General features: G+C 37.7%; 2 protein-coding genes across 2 annotated transcripts in view; one reads left to right on the forward strand and one right to left on the reverse strand.

Moving 5' to 3' along the window:
• The window catches only part of vwa8 (von Willebrand factor A domain containing 8), a 130,543-nt gene extending 129,979 nt beyond the window's left edge, over nucleotides 1-564 (reverse strand). Inside the window, exons 1-2 of the mRNA XM_016231092.1 lie at nucleotides 298-564; nucleotides 47-87 (exon numbers count right to left, since the gene is read on the reverse strand). Coding sequence (XP_016086578.1) covers nucleotides 47-87; nucleotides 298-436 — 180 coding nt within the window. The 5' untranslated portion in view covers nucleotides 437-564. The remainder of the gene's footprint in view (nucleotides 1-46; nucleotides 88-297) is intronic.
• A 4,610-nt stretch (nucleotides 565-5,174) lies between these two features.
• Nucleotides 5,175-9,978, forward strand: part of dgkh (diacylglycerol kinase, eta) — an 83,006-nt gene continuing 78,202 nt past the window's right edge. The window contains exon 1 of the mRNA XM_016231093.1: nucleotides 5,175-5,888. Coding sequence (XP_016086579.1) covers nucleotides 5,628-5,888 — 261 coding nt within the window. The 5' untranslated portion in view covers nucleotides 5,175-5,627. The remainder of the gene's footprint in view (nucleotides 5,889-9,978) is intronic.

Genomic DNA, 9,978 nt, shown 5'->3' on the forward strand with positions numbered 1-9,978 from the left:
ATAACAAAGAGTGAAAAATTTAAGGGGGTCTGAATACTTTCCGTACCCACTGTATATCATATCTGGAGTATCCACTTACAAACAATCCTTGTCAACAGAGCAGGTATTTATTTTAAAACCTCAATATTTATAGAAACGTTAAAGACGCATGTAAACACATCTGAAAACAGAGTACTTGGTGGGCTATGTTTGACCTGTGAGTGAATAGTGTAATACTTTGAGTGACGGGTTAACCTCTAAACCTGCTTAATAACAATCTATAAAGCCCAGAAGATGATAAACAGTGTTTATCAGTACCTGACGAGGTGTTGAGGAGTTTGACCTCATGTGCGCTGCACTTCCAACCTTCTTTGGACAAAACGGGCCCCAGTATATGGCGAATCCTTCTCGCAGCAATAGCTGCAGCTGTGCCTTTGAATAACATACGCGAATGCATCCTGAACCCTCTGTAAAGCCTGTTAAATTACAAATACACCGGCTACACTATAACACGTCCACTGTTATTTCATAATGAGTGTTTACGCCAGCAGTGGGCAGCTCTAGACGGAAGCATTTAGGTGTCGGACAGAACCCGTCCAGTTAGCACGGCTTCCGTGTGGAACGGGCTGCTGCTTCATGAGTTCCGATTGTTAAGAGTTACACGCTTACAAAATCTTCCCAGAAGCGATGATTTCCAGGAATAACTCGAAGAATAACTTCGGTTTTAAAACAATTCGAAAATGACATATTTAAAACAAATTCTGTAATTAGGCCAATTCTACCTAAAAGGAAGGATATTCAGTTTAGGATTATTAATAATGCGTATCCAGCTGCCGAAATTTTACGGAAAAGATTCCGTTTTGAAGTAGATCCTTGTGTTTTTTTGTTTAGAAGAGCCTGAAACCATTGAACATTTCTTTTTTTCTTGTCCAGTCACACTGAAGTTCTGGCAGGATCTTTACAGCTGGCTAAATATTGATATCAACACTGCTATTCCATGAAGTTGTTTCAGGTTTTGGTTGTGCAGATAGTCTTTCGAAAAACAGGTCATTGATGTTAAACATTATAATTACAATGGGTAAATATCATGTACACAAAAGTAAGAGGAATAACAGTAAACCCTCTTTAAATTGCTTTAAAAATGAATGTAAAACATACTTAGAATCTTTAAAACACTTGTCCAAAGATAATAATCGTATATAACCATGTATGAGTCTCTTTCCTTTTAAGACTGGTAAGATTTTGTACCCTTTATTTTTTTATTTGTTCTTGGAACCCCCTCAAATGTTTAAAGAATGCTTGTTTTGTTTACTGTTATTGTATGTAGAGACATGGACATTTATGTATGATGGAGATGTGATTGGTAAAGTGTATATTTGGTCATACGCATTTTATTGTTCCCCATTTGAGTGTGTAAACTGATACTGTTCAATAAAAAAAAAAAAAAAGATGACCTTCTGTTGAGGTTAGGGGGATTCCCGTGATGTAGTTCGGCTGTAAGTGAATTGACTGAACTTAACCATCAACAAGCACGCAGACAGTTTGGAGTAAGATGAAATGAAATAAAATAACTGCGTCTTAGGCCGAATAATGTCGTCTCGTTGTACTAGCTGACTTTAATGATTTTATCCCAATGTTCATATATGAAGTCAGTGACTCGAACAGTGTTGCCAACTAATCAGGGGAAGGTTCAAGGCTGTTTTGTTGCTAAAAGTTGCTAAATGATGTTGTGACGTCATTACGTAATCACGACGCAAAAGTGTGTCAAATCTCAGCAAAAACACATATATATATATTCTATATGTTCATTTAGATTTGTTCGTAACAATATAAATGCATAATATAATATTACAATATAAATGACTTTTTAAATCCATTGAATTATCGAAAACGTACACATTTCTGAACGATTACGATGTAAGTTTTATACTTTAAAGCGGTTTATTAGTAGTTAGTTAGTAGGCTGCACTCTAAGAAAAGTAAACAATAATGCACAGTAAAGATAATAATCGTATATAACCATGTATGAGTCTCTTTCCTTTTAAGACTGGTAAGATTTTGTACCCTTTATTTTTTTATTTGTTCTTGGAACCCCCTCAAATGTTTAAAGAATGCTTGTTTTGTTTACTGTTATTGTATGTAGAGACATGGACATTTATGTATGATGGAGATGTGATTGGTAAAGTGTATATTTGGTCATACGCATTTTATTGTTCCCCATTTGAGTGTGTAAACTGATACTGTTCAATAAAAATAAAAAAAAAGATGAACTTCTGTTGAGGTTAGGGGGATTCCCGTGATGTAGTTCGGCTGTAAGTGAATTGACTGAACTTAACCATCAACAAGCACGCAGACAGTTTGGAGTAAGATGAAATGAAATAAAATAAAATAACTGCGTCTTAGGCCGAATAATGTCGTCTCGTTGTACTAGCTGACTTTAATGATTTTATCCCAATGTTCATATATGAAGTCAGTGACTCGAACAGTGTTGCCAACTAATCAGGGGAAGGTTCAAGGCTGTTTTGTTGCTAAAAGTTGCTAAATGATGTTGTGACGTCATTACGTAATCACGACGCAAAAGTGTGTCAAATCTCAGCAAAAACACATATATATATATTCTATATGTTCATTTAGATTTGTTCGTAACAATATAAATGCATAATATAATATTACAATATAAATGACTTTTTAAATCCATTGAATTATCGAAAACGTACACATTTCTGAACGATTACGATGTAAGTTTTATACTTTAAAGCGGTTTATTAGTAGTTAGTTAGTAGGCTGCACTCTAAGAAAAGTAAACAATAATGCACAGTCTACTGTGTTAATAGTTTCTGGATTGATTTTTCCACCTGCATTTTTAATTACGCGTTGTATTTTGTGTTTTCGGGAACGGATAACGTCCTGGAAAGTTACTAGCACCTTTTCCACTTTTCTGCATGTTTTTCTTACAGTGTACTAACTCCTGAACAACCACAGGCACAAGCTACTCACAAAGTGGCTCATGAATGAAACACAACAGCATTCAATTATTATTATTATTACTATTAAACAACTGCAAATAGCAGCTAACTTAATTCCTGTCCCGTGTGTACTGCTAGGCATCTTTGGTTTGCTCTTTTTGTGGGATTTAAACGGTCAACTGTGCCTTTTCATAGTTTGAGCCACTTAGCTAAAGTTGCTAAAAGCTGCCAAATAAATGTTAAAACATAGCTACATTTGTTGCTAGGCGCTTTTGGAAGAAAAAGCGGCTAAGGTAGTCTGAAAAGTTGCTAAATTTAGCAACAAAATGGCTAAGTTGCCAACACTGGACTCGAAACTCTTTATGAGCTAATGCATCACGTTATAAATGAACACGAATCCATGCAATCTTTGTATGTTGCTTGTAATGTGCCGGCGTGCAAATGAACAGGTCTTTCTAAAACAATCATAAACGCGTGTTTTTCTAGTGCTGGTTCTTGTTATCACCGAGTCTTTAAAACATGGGGTAATGTGTAAAAAGCAGGCTCCCTGACGTCAGGGACAGCGCTTCGGATCCTTGTAGGGACTTGACATTTATCACGTGCAGAGAAGGAGGCTCAGCCTGTGGGAGAGAGACCCTGGTCGAGCAGGGAGGAGTGGAGATAGACTCAAACCATATGCCCGATTACACGAGAGCTGTGCTGAAGCGTGCACTGGGACTAGGAGAAGATGGAAGATGATGGCCAATACACTCGCAGCCCTGCCTGGGAAGAGCTGGTCAGTACTGCTGCACTGCACGCTTTCTACATCTTCAGAGAGATGCTTTATAACCGCACATGCATGCTGATAGGCACCGATTATGGGATTTTAGCGTGATGTTAGTAAGCACTTGGTCTCGGTCGTTCTGTGATCCGCGAAGAAGAGTCCAGTTCTTCCTTGTGTTGAGCTGCTCGATCACCGCGAGTTTGCGTCCCTCTACAGACTGATGCACTTTTGGACGAGACTGATTTAGACATACAGCCCAAGTAGAATCCAACTGACCGATTTGTATTTGTATTTTTAGCAATCCAGGCTTTTGGGAGTACAGTGATTTGTTTTAAACAGCTGCACGATTGACCAGTTGGGTTGGAAACATAATTGAGCCACAGTCATTCTTGGTGGCTTTCGCCGTTAGCTTTTCTTAGCTGTCTAAAGTTGCAGCTGAATGAGAGGGAATGTGCGGACCGCAATGACCCAGTTTCATATCGAGGGTGAAATGGAAGTACATTAGATTTGGAAATGTGTTTGGTGCTGTTTAGATGCGCGTTTTCGATCAAAACAGGCAGGCTCTGTCGCGACATGTTTATAACATACACCTGTGAATGAGAATTATATTTGGACAGATATAGGAGTTGTGTTTAGGCCAACTGTTTTGAATCCACAAACCATCAATTATGCAGATTATCACAAATCTGTTAGCTACTTAATTAGGCTGTTACATGGCTTTTACGTGTGCTATTGTGAAAACATGTATAATATAACGTACATGACCAGAAAGAGCTAAACTAATATTAGCTTGAACCTGAATCTCCGAAGAGGACCGTCTCGCGCAAGCAACGTCGTACCCAAAACATATTTTGGCTCCAGTTGAACCTCAGCAGTCTGGTTTTATACTACACTTTCTTGTTGATATACTAGCGACATGTAAACGTGTAATAAAGAGAGAGATACTGACCGTAATTATGGGTGTACTGTCAGTACACCTCCTGTTGCTATGGCTACCGTCTCACGCGCACGGGGGTTCTGTTGTCAGTGTAGGCCTAACGTTAATCTAACTTTATTTAGTAGAGCCAAGAAACCCTGTACCCTAGCGACAAACGAATTGTTTATGTGACCCTGGACCTTAAAACCAGTCATAAGGGTCAGTTTTTTTTATTGAGATTAAGATGAATAAATACGCTTTGCATTGATGTAGCGTTACGGTTTGTTAGGACAGGACAATATTTGGCTGAGATATATAATACAAAAAAAATGATTGAGAAAATCGCCTTTAAAGTTGTCCAAATGAAGTTCTTAGCAATGCATATTACTAATCAAAAATTAAGTTTTGATATATTTACGGTAGGAAATTTACAAAATATCTTCATGGAACATGATCTTTACTTATCCTAATGATTTTTGGCATTAAAAAAAAAATCGATAATTTTGACTGTTGCTACAAATGTACCCGTTCTACTTATGACTGGGTTTGTGGTCCAGGGTCACACATATTTTTGTAAAAGGGGTACGCGACCCCCCTGCATGCAGCAGTTTTATTGTCATTGTGGTAGCTCTGTGCCCCTGACAGCACTTTTTTCGGGACGCGCCAACAATGTCCAAAATGCAGTCTGATAATCTGTCCGCTCTCGCTAGGCTCCGAGGCTGAGCCCGGCTGTGGTCTGCAGTCGGCTGTAAGTAATGCTCCAGGAGAAACATCTGTTGCTGTGTCCTCGCCGCGGTTTGTGAGGCTCCCGTCCGCCGCTAGGGTTTGCTGCAGTGATTTCCTCAGCCCTCCTGCCCTCCTGCAGCAGGAGAACCAGCCAGCAGCCGTGTTCAGACACGAACATGCACGCTAGCCGGCTCGGAAAGTTTCGCGGCAGCTCACTGACAACAGCGCACTGAGCGCATGTCTGGAGACGCCCGGTTGCGCAGGAAAACGCAAAAGCATGACGGCCAAGAGAAGCGCTTTGCAGCCGCTGTCCAGCTCCCGCATCCCGGCGGAGAGGAAGGGAGCGGCTGAGCGCCTTCATAACCCCGAGCGCTGTGCCTCTTCCCCGCAGGAGCCGGAGAAACCAGCGGCGTCCGCCTCGGGGGCTGTCGGGGGCTCCGGGCCGGTGGTGGACGAGTCATCCGACAGCGAGGGAGAGCAGGAAGGACCGCAGAAACTCATCAGGAAAGTGTCAACCTCCGGGCAAATACGGAGCAAGGTAAGACACGTTGTTTCATATCTGAAGCCTGTGTGTGTGTGTGTTTTGCTGTGCGTGTCCAGGGCGGTAAGCAGCGGATGGTGCTACTGTAGCAGCCCTGCACACATGGGAGACAAACATGCAGCTTCAAACATCTGGAATGCTCGCAGATTGAACAGGAATGCTGCATGGCTTGTGCCATAATTCATCTCTCATAGTGAGCATGCAGTAAATGCAGCTCAGTCAGCAGTGCTCTACTTTACAGAGCCTTCAACCTGTTGATATGCAGCCACACTTGTTGAAAGAGCTCTTTCTCAAGAACGTGGACAGGCTTTTCTTTTCTTTAAACTTAGTCATTTTGTTTTCATAATGCACCATTAGTCTTTTGGTTTCGCTAGTCACTCATTTTAATGGCATACAATTATATTAATAATTATTATGAAATATTAAAGAATATAATAGGCCTATAATCAAATGATATGAATATAAGTATATTCAAATACAGTAATATAACATTCAAACCGTTGTTTCATATCTGAAGCCTGTGTGTGTGTGTGTTTTGCTGTGCGTGTCCAGGGCGGTAAGCAGCGGATGGTGCTACTGTAGCAGCCCTGCACACATGGGAGACGTCCATGCAGCTTCAAACATCTGGAATGCTCGCAGATTGAACAGGAATGCTGCATGGCTTGTGCCATAATTCATCTCTCATAGTGAGCATGCAGTAAATGCAGCTCAGTCAGCAGTGCTCTACTTTACAGAGCCTTCAACCTGTTGATATGCAGCCACACTTGTTGAAAGAGCTCTTTCTCAAGAACGTGGACAGGCTTTTCTTTTCTTTAAACTTAGTCATTTTGTTTTCATAATGCACCATTAGTCTTTTGGTTTCGCTAGTCACTCATTTTAATGGCATACAATTATATTAATAATTATTATGAAATATTAAAGAATATAATAGGCCTATAATCAAATGATATGAATATAAGTATATTCAAATACAGTAATATAACATTCAAACACTCTTCTCTGGACTTTGCATGAGATTTTCTTGGTTGCATTTACATTGCACTCTTAAAAATAAAGGTGCTTCACGATGCCACAGAAGAACCTTTTTGTCTAAATGGTTCCAGAAAGAACCTTTAACATCTGAAGAACCTTTCTGTTTCACAAAAGCTTCTTTGTGGCGAAAGAAGGTTATAAAAAGGTAAGAAAGAGATTGTTCTTTAAAGAACCTTTGACTGAAAAGTGGTTCTTCTATGGCATCGCTGTGAAGAACTTTTAAGCACCTTTATTTTTAAGAGTGTACATTTTAAATCATACATTGAGACATAAGTTTAGTAAATAAAATATTTTATTTTTAAAGTAATTATCGGCATCATCTGCTTTTCTTGCTTTTTCAAGGTCCTTGCTGAATTCAGTGTAAAATGATTTGCTCACCTTTTCACATATATATATGTTTTTTAAGCACATTGATCTTAATTTATTTAAAGGTATGATCTTTTGTGTCTGAATGAAGACTGATTATCACATATTTACATACTTGTAAGCCCTCATAAACCCGTTAAATGCTAACATGGTCTTTGATGGGTAATTTAATGAATGGTAATCGAAGCCTCTTGATTCTGCTCTCCTGCTTGGCAAGACGACACCTCAGCCGTCTTGCCCCACTTTAGCCGTCACACAATAAAAAGTTCCTCTTTTCTGACCAGAACAAATCCACTTAATTATTGAGAGCTGCTCTCCACCCCCCTACATTATTTAAGAGGCTATATTTAGAGTCTGGCTGTTCTGGATGTGGAAGGGGCTGCTGATCTTTTGTAGTGCTAATGGGCTGTCAGTTTAAACCACACCACAAGTGTAAATACAGCCTCCTTCAACAAGAATCATTCAGAAACATCACTTCTGCTCTCATCAGTCAATGTACAGTAGAGTTATTGATGAATGCAACTACACATGTCCATTGTCTAGGAATTTTTAAAATAAAAGTAGTATAGGAATTGTGACATGCATTGACTTGTTTGAGATCTTTGCTGAACAAGTTTTTTTTTAACGAGAGTTAGGTGTGTTAAAAGCGATCTAAAGGTTTGCAAAAAATGTATTAAATTGATCAAAACAGTAAAGACATTTACATTGTTACAATTTCAATTAAAAGTGCAGTTTTATTCATCAAAGAATCCTGAAAAAATATTGTAGATTCCACAAAATAAATATTAAACTGTTTTTCATTTTGAAAGACTGGAGTAATGGCTGCTGAAAATTCAGCTTCGGAGTCACAGGAATGAATTACTTTTTAAAAATATATTACAATAATCAAAGATTTTTTTAAATAAAATTTACCATATTGATTTTTTTTATCAAACAAATGTAGCCTTGGGGAGCTTAAGGGACTTACTTTCAAAAAATCTTTAAAAAAACAAAACAAAAATGACAGTATATATTTTAAAATAGTTATTATTACAACCTTTTGACTGGTAGTGGATAAACTATATATATTATTATGTTATTACATATTATATTATATTTTATTATATAATGTAGCAGTGGTCAAAAGTTTGGTCAAATTATAATTTTCAATGTTTTTGAAAGAAGTCTCCATTTATTTGATTACAATACAGTAAAAACTGGAATATTGTGAATATATATAAAAAATTCAAAGTAACTGTTTTATATTCAAATATATTCTATATATATATTTATTCATGTTTTTCTTTTTTGCATTTGTTTCATCGCCTATTACAAAACATATATCAGTCAAACACTAGAAATAACCTGTTTTAGCACTGAGGAAGTGCATTTGTTTTTCCAGAGTTATTCTCCAGTGCATGTGTGTTTATATTAGACTGCACATGCCCTGGTAACTCTGTGGAGAGCAGCTAATGTTCAGGCCATCTGTGTTCTCATACGTCTCGGTGCGCTACAGGAGCTGAGGGTGAGAGTGAGCACTAGTTAGCTGGGGATGGTAGGTGCTGTGTTGTCGTGTTGGTCAGTGGGCTGTGATGTGTGCGGATCAGACGTAATGGAGCGTGTCTCAGTGCTGTCCCAAATCATTGTTTGCTTAACATGAGCTCTTCACAGACTGTCCCGTGCGTCCTGCTTGTACTCTGTCACAGATCGCTCCATATGCTGTGGATCTTCTACCGTTGGACTGACATTTTTCCGGCCCATAGTAAATACCCACTTTATCTTCATTAAGCTAATTGAGGGAGCAGGGAGTGCTATGTGTGGCAGCTTTGTCTTTGAGTAACACGTCAGGGCATGATATCAAGATAAACGTGTGGTTTCTTTCCAAAGTGAAAAGAAAAGGAAGAAAACAATCTGTGCTGTTCTGTGTCTTGCTCATTTGTGGGCTTAGTTTCCGTAGCAACATCACTCCTCCTATTTCTCCAGCAAGTTTTTTATGGAACAGTCTGCCTATGTGTGAGTTCAGTTTTACAAATTCACAGTGTTCCTGATTTTAGAAATTGTACAACATATATTTAATAATTGTACAATAATAATAATAATTGTACAATATTATCAAGATCCTAATATAATATAATATAATCCTAAAATTGATTTATATTTAGCAATGATAATTGTTAATTATATATATATATATATATATATATATATATATATATATATATATATATATGGGCCATTAAGAAAAAGAGAAAACAAACATAGCCTTGCTGGCTGACATTATTTCTATAATTTGTGAATAATATATATGGTATATAATATGCTTAAAATTATTTTACAGTATTGTTGCAAATATAGTTTTAAGCATGTTATTACATTATTTATGATATAAAAACAATATTTGTGTTGATTTCAATTTATAATTAGCAACTATAATTATTTATACCAATATTAGGAATGCACCGAAATGAAAATTCTTGGCCGAAGCCGAACAAAATGAAACACTGGGCCGAAGGCCGAATACCGAACACCAAACACGGTTTTTCACATTTTCCCCCCCATGTAGGCCTATTTTGCCATTGTTTTTTTCACCATTGCATTAAGTAAATTGCCAAAATGTGCTTTTTACTATTTCGTCCTGCTTTTCAAATAAAAAATCAATTACAAAACAACAATTGAAAAATATTTACTTAACACTGAACATTTTTTTTTT

The sequence above is a fragment of the Sinocyclocheilus grahami genome, unplaced genomic scaffold (assembly GCF_001515645.1).
Source record: "Sinocyclocheilus grahami isolate Dianchi unplaced genomic scaffold, SAMN03320097.WGS_v1.1 scaffold383.1, whole genome shotgun sequence".
NCBI classification, from domain to species: domain Eukaryota; kingdom Metazoa; phylum Chordata; class Actinopteri; order Cypriniformes; family Cyprinidae; genus Sinocyclocheilus; species Sinocyclocheilus grahami.